Here is a 22,500-nt window from a genome sequence, read left to right on the forward strand (position 1 = left end):
ATTGTGTTTCTCTCAGTAGGCTGAAGACTGTTTAAAATGTTATTGATGTAAGAGCTCTGGGCTGGCTGATGTCGCCTGTTTTATACTGTAGAGGACTGGAGGGATGTAAGAGCTCTGGGCTGGCTGATGTCGTCTGTTTTATACTGTAGAGGACTGGAGGGATATAGAGCTCTGGGCTGGCTGATGTCGCCTGTTTTATACTGTAGAGGACTGGAGGGATGTAAGAGCTCTGGGCTGGCTGATGTCGCCTGTTTTATACTGTAGAGGACTGGAGGGATGTAAGAGCTCTGGGCTGGCTGATGTCGCCTGTTTTATACTGTAGAGGACTGGAGGGATGTAAGAGCTCTGGGCTGGCTGATGTCGTCTGTTTTATACTGTAGAGGACTGGAGGGATGTAGAGCTCTGGGCTGGCTGATGTCGTCTGTTTTATACTGTAGAGGACTGGAGGGATGTAGAGCTCTGGGCTGGCTGATGTCGTCTGTTTTATACTGTAGAGGACTGGAGGGATGTAAGAGCTCTGGGCTGGCTGATGTTGTCTGTTTTATACTGTAGAGGACTGGAGGGATGTAGAGCTCTGGGCTGGCTGATGTCGTCTGTTTTATACTGTAGAGGACTGGAGGGATGTAGAGCTCTGGGCTGGCTGATGTCGTCTGTTTTATACTGTAGAGGACTGGAGGGATGTAGAGCTCTGGGCTGGCTGATGTCGTCTGTTTTATACTGTAGAGGACTGGAGGGCCAAAGCAGATATATGCCCTGTGAAATTAAATTGACTAATTAAATAAAGGTTCAATTAAAAAAATTAAAAAATGGTGAAAAATGATTGGAAGCAATTGCTGTGTGAAGCATTTCTGGTCAGGATGGATGGGTGGGTAGGTGGATGGACAACGGACATAAGAGGGGTGGATGGATGGATGGATGGGTGGATGGGTGTAGGAATTAATTAAGTAATGAATTAATTAATTAATTAATGAAAGAAAGAATTAACTGCTTACGGTTTCAAACCGACAAATCAGACTTATACCTGCAGACAAACCATGATACCTGTACCTTCTCATCCTCCTTTTCCTCTTCTCTCCACCTCCCTCCTCCTCTCCTCTCCTCTCCTCTCCTCTCCTCTCCTCTCCTCTCCTCTCCTCTCCTCTCCTCTCCTCTCCTCTCCTCTCCTCTCCTCTCCTCTCCTCTCCTCTCCTCTCCTCTCCTCTCCTCTCCTCTCTTCCTCTCTTCCTCTCTTCCTCTCCTCCTCTCCTCCTCTCCTCTCTTCCTCTCTTCCTCTCTTCCTCTCCTCTTTTCCTCTCATCTTCACTTCTCTTTCTCCTCTCCTCTCTTCTTCTCTTCTCTCCTTGTCTCTCCTCTTCCCTTCCTCTCTCCTTGTCTCTCCTCTTCCCTTTCCTCTCTCCTTATCCCTTTCCTTCCCTTTCTCCTCTCCCTTCTCTTCCCTTCCATCTGTTCTCTTTCCCTGTGTGTCAGGTTCCAGACGGAGCTCAGCTATGACTTCCTGGAGGTGCATGATGGTCCCAACCTGCTCTCGCCTCTGATTGGCTCGTTCAACGGGACCCAGGTCCCCCAGTTCCTGTTCAGCAGTAGTAACTTCATCTACCTCCTCTTCACCACCGACAACAGCAGATCCAACAGCGGCTTCAAGATCTTCTACGAGAGTGAGATAATAACAATATGTTTTTTTTTTGTGGCCGTTATGACTGGTGTTCTGACAAACACATATATGGTACAAGTCTCCCATTGATATCAATTAATGAAAATAAGTTGAGACAAAAACAAGCTCTATTTCCAAACCCTTTATCTTGAGAGTTTTATTGAATTTCAATGAATGATTTATGTGAAAGTCTGAGTTGTGGATGTACAGACTTGTCTCAACTCTTAATGAGACCCTATGAGACTGGACTTGATTCATTCTAATCAAGCAGCAATCACACACACAGCTCTGATTAGTAAGGGCCACGACGGGCCCGACTTATGATGTACAGCAGGTAGACTGAGTTATATCTGTGTCGTCGTAGAGTGCAGAATAAACTGATTTCCTCGACTTCCTGTAGAATAAACTGACTTCCTGACTTCCTGTAGAATAAACTGATTTCCTGACTTCCTGTAGAATAAACTGACTTCCTGACTTCCTGTATAATAAACTGACTTCCTGACTTCCTGTAGAATAAACTGATTTCCTGACTTCCTGTAGAATAAACTGACTTCCTGACTTCCTGTAGAATAAACTGATTTCCTGACTTCCTGTAGAATAAACTGACTTCCTGACTTCCTGTATAATAAACTGACTTCCTGACTTCCTGTAGAATAAACTGATTTCCTGACTTCCTGTAGAATAAACTGACTTCCTGACTTCCTGTAGAATAAACTGACTTCCTGACTTCCTGTAGAATAAAATGATTTCCTGACTTCCTGTAGAATAAACTGATTTCCTGACTTCCTGTAGAATAAACTGACTTCATGACTTCCTGTAGAATAAACTGATTTCCTGACTTCCTGTAGAATAAACTGACTTCCTGACTTCCTGTAGAATAAACTGATTTCCTGACTTCCTGTAGAATAAACTGACTTCCTGACTTCCTGTATAATAAACTGACTTCCTGACTTCCTGTAGAATAAACTGACTTCCTGTACTTGCTCTGGAAAGCATTTCAGCTGCTAAAATGAACAGAATGAGTGACATTTTCTCTACCATAAAATTATCTGTGGGAACCCTAGTTAGCTCAACACACTGCTATTGTAACGTGTACACTAATAAACGAGAAGCAAGTACAGGGAGTGAATTTAATAAATAAACAAACTAGGAACAAAACAATAAACACGAGTAGCGTAAGGACATGAAACAATAACGCCTGAGGAAAGAACCAGCATGCTAGCAGATACCCATAGACTTTTTGTCATTGTGCTAATGCTAGTTAGCATTGGCTTGCGAAACTACCTCTAATTTCCTTCATACTGGACAAAGAGACATAACAATGGTATTCACAAGTTCATCTGATTCTTTTTATTAGCATTTTTTTTTAATTTCACCTTTATTTAACAAGGTAGGCCAGTTGAGAACAAGTTCTCATTTACAACTGCGACCTGGCCAAGATAAAGCAAAGTAGTGCGACACAAACAACAACACAGAGTTACACATGGAATAAACAAACACACAGTTAATAACACAATAGAAGAAAAAAAAAACTCTGGGGAAGTAGATAAAATCATCATTGCCAAAATCCCTTTATATTTAAAACACATTCCATTGAGTTGTAGGTATAATGCTGTATATTTTAAATGATATGGGAAGAAAACACTAAATAAACAACAGATCAGCCAGATATGAAATATCATACAGCTGTTAGATCTAGCCAAGGCTGATCAGCCAGATATGAAATATAATACAGCTGTTAGATCTAGCCCAGGCTGATCAGCCAGATATGAAATATCATACAGCTGTTAGATCTAGCCCAGGCTGATCAGCCAGATATTAAATATCATACAGCTGTTAGATCTAGCCAAGGCTGATCAGCCAGATATGAAATATCATACAGCTGTTAGAGCTAGCCTGACCAGCCAGATATGAAATATCATACAACTGTTAGAGCTAGCCTAGGCTAATTAACATGAATTAGTCACAAACTGCTACTACTAGAATTGGTATAATTTGCTTGAAGCCCTCATGCAGTCTTTTTTAAAATAAATCATCACTGTGTGTTTATTTCATGAACGTAACTCCAACATATATTTTTGATCATTTATTTTCCTCAGCCTCCTGTGGCCTTGAAAAATGCTCACTCTGATCATGTGAGCATCAGGAAACAAATGTGAAGATATTTACATACACAGCCCTGATTGGCTGATAAGGATGTTCTAGAGCCCACCCCCTTACCCAGATGAACAGCCATTGGTCTATTATAAAGAGCTCTCCTTATGACATCATAAAGTAGGCCTAACCCACCTGAACAGCTTGAAATTCCAACACATTTTATTCAAACAGCTCCTACTCAAAAAGGGAATTATCATAATTTTCGCAATTTCCAAGTATTATTTTGACCTCATAGGGTGGAAGTATAATTTAAAAAAACAGTCAAATCAGGGAGGGTGTGGGGTGGGTTGGGTATATGAGGTGATTGGGGTGGGTGGTTGGGAGGTGGTTGGGGTGAGTGGACTGAGGTATGGAGGAGAGGTAGGGAGGGTTTGGGGAGTGGATGTGTTATGTAGAGGAGGAAGGGAGGGAGGGAGGGAGGGAGGGAGGGTGGTTGGGATATGGTAAAAATGTTGTACTTACATTGATGTAATTAAAAAAAAACTTCAATAAAAAAAATATATAAAAAAACAAATATTTTTAACTGCACTGCCCCTTTAAATATTTTGACCTGAGAACTACAACAAAGACAATAGCTAAATGGAATGGAAGTTCTGTTCAGATTAAAATCAATGTGGAAATTAGAGTTGGCATTCAAAACATTCTCATTTGATTAGTTAATTAGCTAGCTAGCTAACATTAGCATAAATAGCTAGCTACTTCTGCGCAAATTATGTTTTTTTTTTTAGCTGTAATCTAAAGAAACGCCTGGGAATGTGTTTATAGTTGAACTTTTCTGTAAGTTTTTCCTTAAAATGTGTAGCTCAAAGCTGCAGATGTTTTTAGCACCACAAGAGAGACCGACTGGATCTTCAGCTGCTCGCTGCCAACTGAGCTGATACCAAGAGCACAGCAGAGCCCAGAGCACGTTGTGTGTTACGCTCAAAACGGTCCATGAGGAAACAGATACCTTTTGGGTGAAAAAAAATTATGGAGATGCGATTAAATGCGCCCCCCTCCTCAAAAAATGTTTAAAACAATGTACGGTGTTAAAAAATAAATGCTAAAGTTAAGGCGTTATTAACACGTTAACTTGAACAGGCCCTAATGTATAAATAATAATTTATTTTACCTTGGCTCCTACCAGTTGTGACGTTGGACACATCATCATGCATGGACCCTGGGATCCCGGTGAACGGCGTGCGGTACGGCCATGACCTGGCCATCGGGTCCACAGTGTCGTTCCAGTGTGACCAGGGATACAGGCTCAGTCATGAGGAACCACTGGTCTGTGAGACGAACCACTGGTGGAGTCATCCTCTGCCCACATGTGATGGTATGTTAGCCTCTATAACAGGGGGATTACAATCTGAACCTACAAGGTCCGGACAACTGCTGCTTTTATGTTGTACCTAATAATTAATATCACCCACCTGGTGTCCCAGGTTTAAATCAGTCCCTGATCAGAGGGAAATCACCCACCTCGTGTCCCAGGTCTAAATCAGTCCCTGATCAGAGGGGAATCACCCACCTGGTGTCCCAGGTCTAAATCAGTCCCTGATCAGAGGGGAATCACCCACCTGGTGTCCCAGGTCTAAATCAGTCCCTGATCAGAGGGGAATCACCCACCTGGTGTCCCAGGTCTAAATCAGTCCCTGATCAGAGGGGAATCACCCACCTGGTGTCCCAGGTCTAAATCAGTCCCTGATCAGAGGGGAATCACCCACCTGGTGTCCCAGGTCTAAATCAGGCCCTGATTAGAGGGGAATCACCCACCTGTCTAAATCAGTCCCTGATCAGAGGGGAATCACCCACCTGGTGTCCCAGGTCTAAATCAGTCCCTGATCAGAGGGGAATCACCCACCTGGTGTCCCAGGTCTAAATCAGTCCCTGATCAGAGGGGAATCACCCACCTGGTGTCCCAGGTCTAAATCAGTCCCGGGTAAAAAAACTGTAGAACTGGCTTCAAGGTCCAGATTGATGTGAGGGTGCTATGTTATTTATAGTGGATGGTATGTTACTAAATAGATAATTAATCTTTATTTATCATCTCAATTATGTATAGCCTTGCCCACTGCCCACATATGGTTTAGATTATAATATGTGTAATCTCTGGGTTTAGATCATAACGTGTGTAATCTAGATTAAGATATACTGGTGCAATCTGTATTCACTTTAGCCAACTCCCGCTTTAGCCAACTCCCGCTTTAGCCAACTCCCGCTTTAGCCAACACCCGCTTTAGCCAACTCCCGCTTTAGCCAACTCCCGCTTTAGCCAACTCCCGTTTCAGCCAACTCCCGCTTTAGCCAACACCCGCTTTAGCCAACTCCCGCTTTAGCCAACACCCGCTTTAGCCAACTCCCGCTTTAGCCAACTCCCGCTTTAGCCAACTCCCGTTTCAGCCAACTCCCGCTTTAGCCACCTTTGTCAGAATGGTTAGCTGAAGAACAGACCGATCTGGGAACAGGGTTCATATAATGGTATTCATATGGTTCAATCAACTCGTACCTTTTCACATGTGATGGTACATTACTAAAGAGATAATAATATTTTAGTTGTCGTCCCCACTTCTTACATATTTGTGTTTATTGTATAGGATAGAGAAAGAGAAGAGAGTGTGCTGAAATAGCAGTGGTCTGTATTGGTACACAGCAGTTCAACTGGTAGACCACCCTAGCAGTGGTCTGTATTGGTACACAGCAGTTCAACTGGTAGACCACCCTAGCAGTGGTCTGTATTGGTACACAGCAGTTCAACTGGTACACCACCCTAGCAGTGGTCTGTATTGGTACACAGCAGTTCAACTGGTAGACCACCCTAGCAGTGGTCTGTATTGGTACACAGCAGTTCAACTGGTACACCACCCTAGCAGTGGTCTGTATTGGTACACAGCAGTTCAACTGGTAGACCACCCTAGGCCACCAATAGATCATCAGCTTAACATGTCATCTCAATGAAGCTAGCCTGGTCCCATCTGGATGGTGTCATCTCAATGAAGCTAGCCTGGTCCCATCTGGATGTGTCATCTCAATGAAGCTAGCCTGGTCCCATCTGGATGTGTCATCTCAATGAAGCTAGCCTGGTCCCATCTGGATGTGTCATCTCAATGAAGCTAGCCTGGTCCCATCTGGATGTGTCATCTCAATGAAGCTAGCCTGGTCCCATCTGGATGTGTCATCTCAATGAAGCTAGCCTGGTCCCATCTGGATGTGTCATCTCAATGAAGCTAGCCTGGTCCCATCTGGATGTGTCATCTCAATGAAGCTAGCCTGGTCCCATCTGGATGTGCTCCAGCCAACTCCTCTCTGCTGTGTTTGTTCCTTTGAATGCCAAACATGTAACCTTCTCTCCAGCATGGCATGACAACCATATTCAGACCAATCTGCTGCACATACAGATCTGGGCCCAGGGTTTAAGGATATTTATACGGTTCACCCAACACCTACTGGGTAGGGATTCCATTTTAATGTCACACCCTGGCACTATTCCTGCTGATGCTATACTTATGTCCTTGAATTAATAAACAGTCACTTTTCTTGTTTTCCAGAAATGCACCAAGGAACTTTTAAATATTCCAGTGGCGTATTTGGTAGATGGTCCCAGTCACCACACCTGCACAGGGACGATGTACTAGAGAGAAAGGGTGGGAGGAGGTTGGCAGGGGGTAGAGTCATAGGGCTTGATGTACTAACACATGCTATACTGTACTGTAGTGTGATACTGTATTATCTATAAGGCCCGCTACACTTTACATCAAATAGTACATGATATAGAGGCAGAGTCTTCCAGTCACTCACCTCTCTACTGGGACAATATAATAGACAGTTAGTTAGTAGAGTCTTCCAGTAGGATGGTAGGGGGTTAGGAGGTAGGATGGTAGGGGAAAGGAGGTAGGATGGTAGGGTTTAGGGGGTTAGGAGGTAGGATGGTAGGGTTTAGGGGGTTAGGAGGTAGGATGGTAGGGAATTAGGAGGTAGGATGGTAGGGTTTAGGGGGTTAGGAGGTAGGATGGTAGGGTTTAGGGGGTTAGGAGGTAGGATGGTAGGGGATTAGGAGTTAGGATGGTAGAGGGTTAGGAGGTAGGATGGTAGGATGGTAGGGGGGTAGGATGGTAGGGGGATAGGAGGTAGGATGGTAGGGGATAGGAGGTAGGATGGTAGGATGGTAGGGGTTTAGGGGGTAGGATGGTAGGGTTTAGGGGGTTAGGAGGTAGGATGTAGGGGGATAGGGGGTTAGGAGGTAGGATGTAGGGGGATAGGAGGTAGGATGGTAGGATGGTAGGGTTTAGGGGGTTAGGGGGTAGGATGGTAGGGGGTAGGAGGTAGGATGGTAGGATGGTAGGGGTAGGATGGTAGGTCGGATAGGAGGTAGGATGGTAGGATGGTAAGGGGTTAGGAGGTAGGATGGTAGGGTGTTAAGACGTAGGATGGTAAAGTGTTAGGAGGTAGGATGGTAGGGTGTTAGGGGAAAGGAGGTAGGATGGTAGGGTGTTAGGAGGTAGGATGGTAAGGTGTTAGGAGGTAGGATGGTAGGGTGTTAGGAGGTAGGACTTAGGATGGTAGGGTTTAGGGGGTAGGATGGTAGAGGGTTCGGGTAGATGTTGCTACTGAGGGTGGAGAGTGTAGGGGGTAAGGGTAGATGCTGTTACTGAGGGTGGAGAGTGTAGGGGGTAAGGGTAGATGTTACTGAGGGTGGAGAGTGTAGGGGGTAAGGGTAGATGTTGTTACTGAGGGTGGAGAGTGTAGGGGGTAAGGGTAGATGTTACTGAGGGTGGAGAGTGTAGGGGGTAAGGGTAGATGTTACTGAGGGTGGAGAGTGTAGGGGGTAAGGGTAGATGTTACTGAGGGTGGAGAGTGTAGGGGGTAAAGGTAGATGTTACTGAGGGTGGAGAGTGTAGGGGGTAAGGGTAGATGTTGTTACTGAGGGTGGAGAGTGTAGGGGGTAAGGGTAGATGTTACTGAGGGTGGAGAGTGTAGGGGGTAAGGGTAGATGTTGTTACTGAGGGTGGAGAGTGTAGGGGGTAAGGGTAGATGTTACTGAGGGTGGAGAGTGTAGGGGGTAAGGGTAGATGTTGTTACTGAGGGTGGAGAGTGTAGGGGGTAAGGGTAGATGTTGTTACTGAGGGTGGGGAGTGTAGGGGGTAAGGGTAGATGTTACTGAGGGTGGAGAGTGTAGGGGGTAAGAGTAGATGTTGTTACTGAGGGTGGAGAGTGTAGGGGGTAAGGGTAGATGTTGTTACTGAGGGTGGAGAGTGTAGGGGGTAAGGGTAGATGTTGTTACTGAGGGTGGAGAGTGTAGGGGGTAAGGGTAGATGTTACTGAGGGTGGAGAGTGTAGGGGGTAAGGGTAGATGTTGTTACTGAGGGTGGAGAGTGTAGGGGGTAAGGGTAGATGTTACTGAGGGTGGAGAGTGTATGGGGGTAAGGGTAGATGTTGTTACTGAGGGTGGAGAGTGTAGGGGGTAAGGGTAGATGTTACTGAGGGTGGAGAGTGTAGGGGGTAAGGATAGATGTTGTTACTGAGGGTGAACTCATATACTAATGTACTAGTATGTATGAAATGTATCCATTCACTATTGTAAGTCGCTCTGGATAAGAGCGTCTGCTAAATGACTAAAATGTAAAATGTACTAGTGGAGTCTCTCTAATATCCCTCTACAGCTGCACATCAAGGCAGCCAATACAGTACTCCTGCCTGAGTCCAGGTGTGCCAGACACAAACCCACAAGCCTTGCCAAGTAACACTAGGCTCATGTCTTATTAATGACTTTATGTAAGTTCGGCTCATTAATTAAATATTTGATATAATTTTAGGAGGTAGGGTTTGATTCAGTGTCGCTTGCCTGGAGAGACTCGGTGTGTATCGCAAACGGCACCCTTATTCCCTTCCCTGTAGTGCACTACTTTTAAGCAGGACCCATAGGGGTAGTGCACTTACCATTTGGGATAGAGCTGAGGCCTCTAGGGTAGTGACTGCAGCTGTACAGCTCCAGGCATCATTATCATCCTCCAAAAACACTGCCTGGCATTCATTGGCATTCATTACTTAGAAAACATGTACTCTAGCCACCAAGTTCAACTTCAAATATTTGCCTGCCAGATGATGTGTTTCTGGAGGGCATCTGCATAATGCCAGCAGCCTGGCCGGGTTTACAAAAACAAAAAAAGAAAAGAAAACATATTTAAAAAAATATATATATATTTTAAATTGTCATATTTGCCAAGTATTGTCCTTTAAAGAACATATGACCTTTTACACTGATAACAATACAATGACAGTCGGTAGAAAGCTGGTGGCTGGTGAACAATGGCTAATTAATCTGGATAAACTTTCAACTGGCTCTGACATTAACACCTTGGCCCAGTCGCCATTGAGAGGAGACTTTATCTCATTAACTTTGCTGTGGGGAGATAAAGAGCTCAGCAGTAGATGATGTCACTAAGGAAGACATGCACAGGATCATATTGATGATGTCACTAAGGAAGACACGCACAGGATCATATTGATGATGTCACTAAGGAAGACACGCACAGGATCATATTGATGATGTCACTAAGGAAGACATGCAAAATGTGTAGCTCATTTTGTAGAGCATGGTGCTTACAACACTAAGGGTTGTGGGTTTGATTCCTGTTGACCAACCATACAAAAGTGGGTTTGATTCCTGTTGACCAACCATACAAAAGTGGGTTTGATTCCTGTTGACCAACCATACAAAAGTGGGTTTGATTCCTGTTGACCAGCCATACAAAAGTGGGTTTGATTCCTGTTGACCAGCCATACAAAAGTGGGTTTGATTCCTGTTGACCAACCATACAAAAGTGGGTTTGATTCCTGTTGACCAGCCATACAAAAGTGGGTTTGATTCCTGTTGACCAACCATACAAAAGTGGGTTTGATTCCTGTTGACCAACCATACAAAAGTGGGTTTGATTCCTGTTGACCAACCATACAAAAGTGGGTTTGATTCCTGTTGACCAACCATACAAATGTGGGTTTGATTCCTGTTGACCAACCATACAAAAAAAATGTTGGATAACAGTGTTCGCTAAATTCCATATATTATAGATGATGTATGTCAATAGTGGAGCATGAGAAGGATCATAGCATTAAGTTGACTAGTATTAGCATTGTGTATTAGCATCAGGCTAGCATTAGCATTGTATATTAGCGTCAGGCTTGCATTAGCATTGTGTATTAGCATCAGGCTAGCATTAGCATAGTATATTAGCGTCAGGCTAGCATTAGCATTGTGTATTAGCATCAGGCTAGCATTAGCATTGTGTATTTAGCACCAGGCTAGCATTTGTATTGTGTATTAGCATCAGGCTAGCATTAGCATTGTCAATTAGCATAATTGTCTCTCGTCATTCTCCAGCATCGTGCGGTGGGGACGTGAGAGGACCTGGTGGTATCATTCTGTCTCCTGGATATCCAGAACTCTACCCTAACTCTCTAAACTGCACCTGGACGGTAGAGGTCGGACACGGGAAAGGTAAGAAAGTAAAGAATATCCGGTCCTTTACTCAAAGCCCTTTTTTATACAAATGGACCTACAGAACTATGACAAGTGTGACAGTGTTACGTGTATGCCTCTATTAAAATTTACATTTTTATTTTATTTAACTAGGCAAGTCAGTTAACAACAAATTCTTATTTATAATGACAGCCTAGGAACAGTGGGTTAACTGCTGTGTTCAGGAGCAGAACGACTGATTTTTACCTTGTCAGCTCGGGGATTCGATCTAGCAACCATTCAGTTCCTGGCCCAACGCTCTAACCACTAGGCTACTCTACCGTCCCTCCACTCTAACCACTAGGCTACCTGCCGTCCCTCCACTCTAACCACTAGGCTACCTGCCGTCCCTCCACTCTAACCACTAGGCTACTCTACCGTCCCTCCACTCTAACCACTAGGCTACCTGTCGTCCCTCCACTCTAACCACTAGGCTACTCTACCGTCCCTCCACTCTAACCACTAGGCTACCTGCCGTCCCTCCACTCTAACCACTAGGCTACTCTACCGTCCCTCCACTCTAGCCACTAGGCTACCCTGCCATCCCTCCACTCTAACCATTAGTTTACCTGCCGTCCCTCCACTCTAACCACTAGGCTACCTGCCGCCCCTCCACTCTAACCACTAGGCTACCTGCCGTCCCTCCATTCTAACCACTAGGCTACTCTACCGTCCCTCCACTCTAACCACTAGGCTACCTGCCGTCCCTCCACTCTAACCGCTAGGCTACCTGCCATCCCTCCACTCTAACCACTAGGCTACTCTGCCATCCCTCCACTCTAACCACTAGGCTACTCTACCGTCCCTCCACTCTAACCACTAGGCTACCCTGCCATCCCTCCACTCTAACCACTAGGCTACCTGCCATCCCTCCACTCTAACCACTAGGCTACCTGCCATCCCTCCACTCTAACCACTAGGCTACTCTACCGTCCCTCCACTCTAACCACTAGGCTACCCTGCCATCCTTCCACTCTAACCACTAGGCTACCTGCCATCCCTCCACTCTAACCACTAGGCTACCTGCCGTCCCTCCACTCTAACCACTAGGCTACCTGCCGTCCCTCCACTCTAACCACTAGGCTACCTGCCGTCCCTCCACTCTAACCACTAGGCTACCTGCCGTCACTCCACTCTAACCACTAGGCTACCTGCCATCCCTCCACTCTAACCACTAGGCTACTCTACCGTCCCTCCACTCTAACCACTAGGCTACCTGCCATCCCTCCACTCTAACCACTAGGCTACTCTACCGTCCCTCCACTCTAACCACTAGGCTACCTGCCATCCCTCCACTCTAACCACTAGGCTACCCTGCCATCCCTCCGCTCTAACCACTAGGCTACCTGCCATCCCTCCACTCTAACCACTAGGCTACCCTGCCATCCCTCCGCTCTAACCACTAGGCTACCTGCCGTCCCTCCACTCTAACCACTAGGCTACCTGCCGTCCCTCCACTTTAACCACTAGGCTACCTGCCATCCCTCCACTCTAACAACTAGGCTACCTGCCATCCCTCCACTCTAACCACTAGGCTACTCTACCGTCCCTCCACTCTAACCACTAGGCTACCTGCCATCCCTCCACTCTAACCACTAGGCTACTCTACCGTCCCTCCACTCTAACCACTAGGCTACTCTACCGTCCCTCCGCTCTAACCACTAGGCTACCTGCCATCCCTCCACTCTAACCACTAGGCTACCCTGCCATCCCTCCGCTCTAACCACTAGGCTACCCTGCCGTCCCTCCACTCTAACCACTAGACTACTCTACCGTCCCTCCGCTCTAACCACTAGGCTACCTGCCATCCCTCCACTCTAACCACTAGGCTACCCTGCCATCCCTCCACTCTAACCACTAGGCTACTCTACCGTCCCTCCACTCTAACCACTAGGCTACTCTACCGTCCCTCCACTCTAACCACTAGGCTACCCTGCCATCCCTCCGCTCTAACCACTAGGCTACTCTACCGTCCCTCCACTCTAACCACTAGGCTACCCTGCCATCCCTCCACTCTAACCACTAGGCTACTCTACCGTCCCTCCACTCTAACCACTAGGCTACCCTGCCATCCCTCCGCTCTAACCAGTAGGCGACCTGCCTAAATCTGTTGTATCAGATTTCACCATTCGAAGAGCTTTAAAAGTCAGAAATGTTAATGCCATCCCAATCTGATGATCTGATTTTTCTTCTTCTTCTCTCTGTTCTGCTCTGTTCAGGGGTCCAGTTCATGTTCCATTCCTTCCACTTGGAAGATCACCACGACTACCTTCTGATCACTGAGAACGGCAGCTTCGTCGTGCCTTTAGCTCGCCTCACCGGCTCCGAGCTCCCAGCGCCCATCAACGCAGGCCTCTACGGGAACTACAAGGCTCAGCTTCGCTTCATCTCAGACTTCTCTATTTCCTTTCAAGGATTCAACATCTCTTTCTCAGGTAAGAGAGGAGAGAGAGATAGGGGAGGGGAGGAAGGGAGAAGGATAGAGAGAGGAAGGGAGGGAGGGAGGGAGGGAGGGAGGGAGGGAGGGAGGGGTGAAGGGAAAGCGAGAGATAGAGAGAGAGAGTTAGAGAGAGTTAGAGAGAGTTAGAGAGAGAGAGAGATAGGGGGAGGGGAGGGAGGGAGGGAGGGGTGAAGGGAAAGCGAGAGAGAGAGAGAGAGAGTTAGAGAGAGTTAGAGAGAGTTAGAGAGAGAGAGAGATGGAGGGAGGGAGGGAGGGAGGGAGGGAGGGAGGGAGGGAGGGAGGATAGGGAGGGGTGAAGGGAAAGCAAGAGTTAGAGAGAGAGAGTTAGAGAGAGAGAGTTAGAGAGAGAGAGAGAGTTAGAGAGAGAGAGAGAGAGAGAGTGATTGAGAGTTCCTACATTCATTCAGTGATGAGATCAGAAGAGTTAAGATCTTGGTAAAGCACATAGAGTAACATGTACTGAAGGGAGAGCCATTTATCAGTGAGGGCTAGAGCAGGCTTAAGGCTGGACTGAAGCTCTGAGACTGATGATTCAGGATGGATCAATATTGTAAACCAAGGTCAAGTACAAGGAGCCTGTCAGAGATGGGGTGCATCCCAAATGTTACCTTGTTCCATATGTGGTCCACTACATTAGACCAGGGTCAATAGGGGATGTGGTCCACTACTTTAGACCAGGGTCAATAGGGGATGTGGTCCACTACATTAGACCAGGGTCAATAGGGGATGTGTTCCACTACATTAGACCAGGGTCAATAGGGGATGTGGTCCACTACATTATACCAGGGTCAATAGGGGATGTGGTCCACTATATTAGACCAGGGTCAATAGGGGATGTGTTCCACTACATTAGACCAGGGTCAATAGGGGATGTGTTCCACTACATTAGACCAGGGTCAATAGGGGATGTGGTCCACTACATTAGACCAGGGTCAATAGGGGATGTGGTCCACTACATTAGACCAAGGTCAATAGGGGATGTGGTCCACCACATTAGACCAGTGTCAATAGGGGATGTGGTCCACTACATTAGACCAGGGTCAATAGGGGATGTGGTCCACTACATTAGACCAGGGTCAATAGGGGATGTGGTCCACTACATTAGACCAGGGTCGATAGGGGATGTGGTCCACTACATTAGACCAGGGTCAATAGGGGATGTGTTCCACTACATTAGACCAGGGTCAATAGGTGATGTGGTCCACTACTTTAGACCAGGGTCAATAGGGGATGTGTTCCACTACATTAGACCAGGGTCAATAGGGGATGTGGTCCACTACATTATACCAGGGTCAATAGGGGATGTGGTCCACTACATTAGACCAGGGTCAATAGGGGATGTGGTCCACTACATTAGACCAGGGTCAATAGGGGATGTGGTCCACTACATTAGACCAGGGTCAATAGGGGATGTGTTCCACTACATTAGACCAGGGTCAATAGGGGATGTGGTCCGCTACATTAGACCAGGGTCAATAGGGGATGTGGTCCACTACATTAGACCAGGGTCAATAGGGGATGTGGTCCACTACATTATACCAGGGTCAATAGGGGATGTGGTCCACTACATTAGACCAGGGTCAATAGGGGATGTGTTCCACTACATTAGACCAGGGTCAATAGGGGATGTGGTCCACTACATTAGACCAAGGTCAATAGGGGATGTGGTCCACTACATTAGACCAGGGTCAATAGGGGATGTGTTCCACTACATTAGACCAGGGTCAATAGGTGATGTGGTCCACTACATTAGACCAGGGTCAATAGGGGATGTGGTCCACTACATTAGACCAGGGTCAATAGGGGATGTGGTCCACTACATTAGACCAGGGTCAATAGGGGATGTGGTCCACTACATTATACCAGGGTCAATAGGGGATGTGGTCCACTATATTAGACCAGGGTCAATAGGGGATGTGGTCCACTACATTAGACCAGGGTCAATAGGGGATGTGTTCCACTACATTAGACCAGGGTCAATAGGGGATGTGGTCCACTACATTATACCAGGGTCAATAGGGGATGTGGTCCACTACATTAGACCAGGGTCAATAGGGGATGTGTTCCACTATATTAGACCAGGGTCAATAGGGGATGTGGTCCACTACATTAGACCAGGGTCAATAGGGGATGTGGTCCACTACATTAGACCAGGGTCAATAGGGGATGTGGTCACACACTTGTTAAATTAACGTTGTTTCCACATCATTTCAATGAAATTGAGTTGAACCAACGTGGACTAGATGTTGAATTGTTGTCTGAGCCCAGTGGGCAGGGAACAGGGTGTAATTTGGGATGCGCCCATCATGAAGGCTGTCCAGGTGAATCTCCTGAGGAGATGACTGCTAATGACCCAAATGGCACCCTATTCCCTATGTAGTGCACTACCTCACGGCCCATAGGGCTCTGCTGAAAAGTAGTGCACTACATAGGGAATAGGGGGGCATTTTCAATGCAACCATCAAGCAGGCTGTCCTGGGGAATATCCTGAGGAGAGGACTGTAGTCTGTCTGTTGGTCTGTCAGAGTGAATGGGACTAACTTCTGCTTTATCAGAGTGAATGGGACTAACTTCTGTTCTATCAGCGTTAATGGGACTAACTTCTGTTCTATCAGAGTTAATGGGACTAACTTCTGTTCTATCAGAGTTAATGGGACTAACTTCTGCTTTATCAGAGTGAATGGGACTAACTTCTGTTCTATCAGAGTTAATGGGACTAACTTCTGTTCTATCAGAGTTAATGGGACTAACTTCTGTTCTATCAGAGTTAATGGGACTAACTTCTGCTTTATCAGAGTGAATGGGACTAACTTCTGCTTTATCAGAGTGAATGGGACTAACTTATGTTCTATCAGAGTGAATGGGACTAACTTATGTTCTATCAGTGAATGGGACTAACTTCTGCTTTATCAGAGTTAATGGGACTAACTTCTGCTCTATCAGAGTTTATAGGACTAACTGCTGCTTTGTCAGAGTGAAAGGAACTAACTTCTGCTCTATCAGAGTTAATGAGACTAACTTCTGCTCTATCAGAGTGAATGGGACTAACTTCTGCTTTATCAGAGTGAATGGGACTAACTTCTGCTTTATCAGAGTGAATGGGACTAACTTCTGCTTTATCAGAGTTAATGGGACTAACTTATGTTCTATCAGAGTTAATGGGACTAACTTCTGCTTTATCAGAGTGAATGGGACTAATTTCTGCTCTATCAGAGTTAATGGGACTAACTTATGTTCTATCAGAGTTAATGGGAATAACTTCTGCTTTATCAGAGTGAATGGGACTAACTTTACATTTTACATTTTAGTCATTTAGCAGACGCTCTTATCCAGAGCGACTTACAAATTGGTGCATTCACCTATAATATCCAGAGTTAATGGGACTAACTTCTGCTCTATCAGAGTTAATGGGACTAACTTCTGCTTTATCAGAGTGAATGGGACTAACTTCTGCTTTATCAGAGTGAATGGGACTAACTTCTGCTTTATCAGAGTTAATGGGACTAACTTCTGCTTTAAGAGAGTTAATGGGACTAACTTCTGCTCTATCAGAGTTAATGGGACTAACTTCTGCTTTAAGAGAGTTAATGGGACTAACTTCTGCTTTATCAGAGTTAATGGGACTAACTTCTGCTCTATCAGAGTTAATGGGACTAACTTCTGTTTAATCAGAGTTAATGGGACTAACTTCTGCTTTATCAGAGTTAATGGGACTAACTTCTGCTCTATCAGAGTTAATGGGACTAACTTCTGTTCTATCAGAGTTAATGGGACTAACTTCTGCTTTATCAGAGTTAATGGGACTAACTTCTGTTCTATCAGAGTTAATGGGACTAACTTCTGTTCTATCAGAGTTAATGGGACTAACTTCTGTTCTATCAGAGTTAATGGGACTAACTTCTGTTCTATCAGAGTTAATGGGACTGGAGATATTACGACTAGAGAGATACAGACTACAGAGATACAGACTACAGAGATAGAGAGATACAGGCTAGTGGTATACAGACTAAGATAGAGACTAGAGAGATACAGACTAGAGAGATGGAGACTAGAGAGATACAGACTAGAGAGATACAGACTAGAGAGATAGAGACTAGAGAGACTTTAGTGATAGAGACTAGTGATAGAGAGATAGAGACTAGAGAGATGCAGACTAGAGAGATAGCGAGATACAGACTAGAGGGATAGAGATAGAGAGATACAGACTATTGATATACAGACTTGAGAGATAGAGACTTGAGAGATAGAGACTTGAGAGATAGAGACTAGAGAGATACAGACTAGAGAGATACAGACTAGAGAGATACAGACTAGAGAGATAGAGAGATAGTGACTAGAGAGATACAGAGATACAGATTAGATGGTACTAACTTCTTCTCTATCAGAGTTAATGGGACTAACTTCTGCTATTGAAACAGCCTGGCTAAATGTTTGCCTCCTGCTCATCAGAGAGGGAAGAGTAACTTGGTGCAGCAACTCATGACTATTCATGGTCTTACCCCAAGAGTGTGTTCTGTGTGCATACTGTAATTATCATCTATAGATTGTCCTGCTTATAATTCCTGCCCACTACCTTTTATTAACCTTTGATTAGATTGACTGGTTTAGGTAATGTAGCGACCAGCGTCAGAGCTTTTGTTCAGCAGAGTTGAACGAGCGATGTCCTTATGGGTTTCCCACTTTTCCCTTTCCCTTCCTTTCACCATGTTGTTCCTTGTTATTAACCCCCCCAAATGACTTCCCCTCTTTCCTAATTCATCTTTCCTCGCTTCCTCTCTCCTCGGGACCCCAAACTGCATTGGAGGAGGAGATCCGTGGTCTCCTCAGCTCAGACTTCCTTCTCCAATGTGTTTTAGAGAAGGAATTCAAGGAGAGAGGATGTGATGAATCAAGGAAAGATGACTTCTTGTTGTTGTTGTTGAGAAAGACCCTGTGTTGTTTGGTTGTTTCCTTAGAGTATAATCTGGAGCCGTGCGAGGACCCCGGGACCCCCAGGTTTGGCTGGCACACAGGCATCAGCTTTGGCATCGGAGACTCGCTGGTTTTCTCCTGCAATACGGGCTATCGCCTGAAGGGGGCGAGGGAGATCTGGTGCCTGGGAGGCGGACGCCGCATGTGGAGTGCCCCTCTGCCAAGGTGTGTGGGTACGTGGCCAGCTGCTTTCATTTGCTTTTTGGCTCTGTGTGGACTGTGCATAGGACAATGTATATACAAGTGTCTATTTATAGCAGAGGAGAAAGGTGGACAACAGGAGGAATGGATAGCTACTGTATTCTGTATATGGCTCTAGGTATACGGTCTCAGACAGGGTCCTCGATCCTGCTTCAGTCTCTAGGTATACGGTCTCAGACAGGGTCCTCGATCCTGCTTCAGTCTCTCTAGTCTCTAGGTATACGGTCTCAGACAGGGTCCTCGATCCTGCTTCAGTCTCTCTAGTCTCTAGGTATACGGTCTCAGACAGTGTCCTCGATCCTGCTTCAGTCTCTCTAGTCTCGAGGTATACGGTCTCAGACAGTGTCCTCGATCCTGCTTCAGTCTCTCTAGTCTCTAGGTATACGGTCTCAGACAGTGTCCTCGATCCTGCTTCAGTCTCTCTAGTCTCTAGGTATACGGTCTCAGACAGTGTCCTCGATCCTGCTTCAGTCTCTCTAGTCTCTAGGTATACGGTCTCAGACAGTGTCCTCGATCCTTCTTCAGTCTCTCTAGTCTCTAGGTATACGGTCTCAGACAGGGTCCTCGATCCTGTTTCAGTCTCTCTAGTCTCTAGGTATACGGTCTCAGACAGGGTCCTCGATCCTGCTTCAGTCTCTCTAGTCTCTAGGTATACGGTCTCAGACAGTGTCCGCGATCCTGCTTCAGTCTCTCTAGTCTCTAGGTATACGGTCTCAGACAGTGTCCTCGATCCTGCTTCAGTCTCTCTAGTCTCTAGGTATACGGTCTCAGACAGTGTCCTCGATCCTGCTTCAGTCTCTCTAGTCTCTAGGTATACGGTCTCAGACAGTGTCCTCGATCCTGCTTCAGTCTCTCTAGTCTCTAGGTATACGGTCTCAGACAGTGTCCTCGATCCTGCTTCAGTCTCTCTAGTCTCTAGGTATACGGTCTCAGACAGTGTCCTCGATCCTGCTTCAGTCTCTCTAGTCTCTAGGTGTAAGGTCTCGGACAGTGTCCTCTATCCTGCTTCAGTCTCTCTAGTCTCTAGGTTTACGGTCTCAGACAGTGTCCTCGATCCTGCTTCAGTCTCTCTTGTCTCTAGGTATACGGTCTCAGACAGTGTCCTCGATCCTGCTTCAGTCTCTCTAGTCTCTAGGTATACGGTCTCAGACAGTGTCCTCGATCCTGCTTCAGTCTCTCTAGTCTCTAGGTATACGGTCTCAGACATTGTCCTCGATCCTGCTTCAGTCTCTCTAGTCTCTAGGTATACGGTCTCAGACAGTGTCCTCTATCCTGCTTCAGTCGCTCTAGTCTCTAGGTATACGGTCTCGGACAGTGTCCTCGATCCTGCTTCAGTCTCTCTAGTCTCTAGGTATACGGTGTCGGACAGTGTCCTCGATCCTGCTTCAGTCTCTCTAGTCTCTAGGTATACGGCCTCAGACAGTGTCCTCGATCCTGCTTCAGTCTCTCTAGTCTCTAGGTATACGGTCTCAGACAGTGTCCTCGATCCTGCTTCAGTCGCTCTAGTCTCTAGGTATACGAGTGTCCTCGATCCTGCTTCAGTCTCTCTAGTCTCTAGGTATACGGTCTCAGACAGTGTCCTCGATCCTGCTTCAGTCTCTCTAGTCTCTAGGTATACGGTCTCAAACAGTGTCCTCGATCCTGCTTCAGTCTCTCTAGTCTCTAGGTATAAGGTCTCGGACAGTGTCCTCTATCCTGCTTCAGTCTCTCTAGTCTCTAGGTTTACGGTCTCAGACAGTGTCCTCGATCCTGCTTCAGTCTCTCTTGTCTCTAGGTATACGGTCTCAGACAGTGTCCTCGATCCTGCTTCAGTCTCTCTAGTCTCTAGGTATACGGTCTCGGACAGTGTCCTCGATCCTGCTTCAGTCGCTCTAGTCTCTAGGTATACGGTCTCGGACAGTGTCCTCGATCCTGCTTCAGTCTCTCTAGTCTCTAGGTATACGGTCTCGGACAGTGTCCTCGATCCTGCTTCAGTCTCTCTAGTCTCTAGGTATACGGCCTCAGACAGTGTCCTCGATCCTGCTTCAGTCTCTCTAGTCTCTAGGTATACGGTCTCAGACAGTGTCCTCGATCCTGCTTCAGTCGCTCTAGTCTCTAGGTATACGAGTGTCCTCGATCCTGCTTCAGTCTCTCTAGTCTCTAGGTATACGGTCTCAGACAGTGTCCTCGATCCTGCTTCAGTCTCTCTAGTCTCTAGGTATACGGTCTCAGACAGTGTCCTCGATCCTGCTTCAGTCTCTCTAGTCTCTAGGTATATGGTCTCGGACAGTGTCCTCGATCCTGCTTCAGTCTCTCTAGTCTCTAGGTATACGGTCTCAGACAGAGTCCTCGATCCTGCTTCAGTGTCTCTTGTCTCTAGGTATACGGTCTCAGACAGTGTCCTCGATCCTGCTTCAGTCTCTCTAGTCTCTAGGTATACGGTCTCAGACAGTGTCCTCGATCCTGCTTCAGTCTCTCTAGTCTCTAGGTATACGGTCTCAGACAGTGTCCTCGATCCTGCTTCAGTCGCTCTAGTCTCTAGGTGTACGTGTCCTCGATCCTGCTTCAGTCTCTCTAGTCTCTAGGTATACGGTCTCAGACAGTGTCCTCGATCCTGCTTCAGTCTCTCTAGTCTCTAGGTATACGGTCTCAGACAGTGTCCTCGATCCTGCTTCAGTCGCTCTAGTCTCTAGGTATACGAGTGTCCTCGATCCTGCTTCAGTCTCTCTAGTCTCTAGGTATACGGTCTCAGACAGTGTCCTCGATCCTGCTTCAGTCTCTCTAGTCTCTAGGTATACGGTCTCAGACAGTGTCCTCGATCCTGCTTCAGTCGCTCTAGTCTCTAGGTATAAGGTCTCAGACAGTGTCCTCGATCCTGCTTGTATCTCTAGTCTGTATCTCTCTAGTCTGTATCTCTCTAGTCTGTATCTCTCTAGTCTGTGTCTCTCTAGTCTGTATCTCTCTGGTCTGTATCTCTCTTTCTCTCTAGTCTGTATCTCTCTAGTCTGTATCTCTCTAGTCTATATCTCTCTAGTCTGTATCTCTCTAGTCTATATCTCTCTAGTCTGTATCTCTTTAGTCTGTATCCCTCTAGTCTATATCTCTCTAGTCTGTATCTCTCTAGTCTATATCTCTCTAGTCTGTATCTCTCTAGTCTATATCTCTCTAGTCTGTATCTCTCTAGTCTGTATCCCTCTAGTCTATATCTCTCTAGTCTGTATCTCTCTAGTCTGTATCTCTCTAGTCTGTATCTCTCTTTCTCTCTAGTCTGTATCTCTCTAGTCTGTATCTCTATTTCTCTCTAGTCTGTATCTCTCTAGTCTGTATCTCTCTAGTCTATATCTCTCTAGTCTATATCTCTCTAGTCTGTATCTCTCTAGTCTGTATCTCTCTAGTCTGTATCTCTCTAGTCTGTATCTCTCTAGTCTGTATCCCTCTAGTCTATATCTCTCTAGTCTGTATCTCTCTAGTCTGTATCTCTCTAGTCTATATCTCTCTAGTCTGTATCTCTCTTTCTCTCTAGTCTGTATCTCTCTAGTCTGTATCTCTCTAGTCTGTATCTCTCTAGTCTGTATCTCTATTTCT

At 46.1% G+C, this 22,500-nt stretch overlaps 1 protein-coding gene across 1 annotated transcript in view; it reads left to right on the plus strand.

Moving 5' to 3' along the window:
• The window catches only part of LOC106592657 (CUB and sushi domain-containing protein 3), a 369,408-nt gene that overhangs the window by 21,493 nt on the left and 325,415 nt on the right, over window positions 1-22,500 (plus strand). Inside the window, 5 exon segments of the mRNA XM_082968525.1 lie at window positions 1,468-1,655; window positions 4,935-5,123; window positions 11,166-11,282; window positions 13,523-13,738; window positions 18,720-18,908. Coding sequence (XP_082824651.1) covers window positions 1,468-1,655; window positions 4,935-5,123; window positions 11,166-11,282; window positions 13,523-13,738; window positions 18,720-18,908 — 899 coding nt within the window.

The sequence above is a fragment of the Salmo salar genome, chromosome 02 (genome assembly GCF_965601325.2).
Source record: "Salmo salar chromosome 02, fSalSal1, whole genome shotgun sequence".
Lineage (NCBI taxonomy): Eukaryota > Metazoa > Chordata > Actinopteri > Salmoniformes > Salmonidae > Salmo > Salmo salar.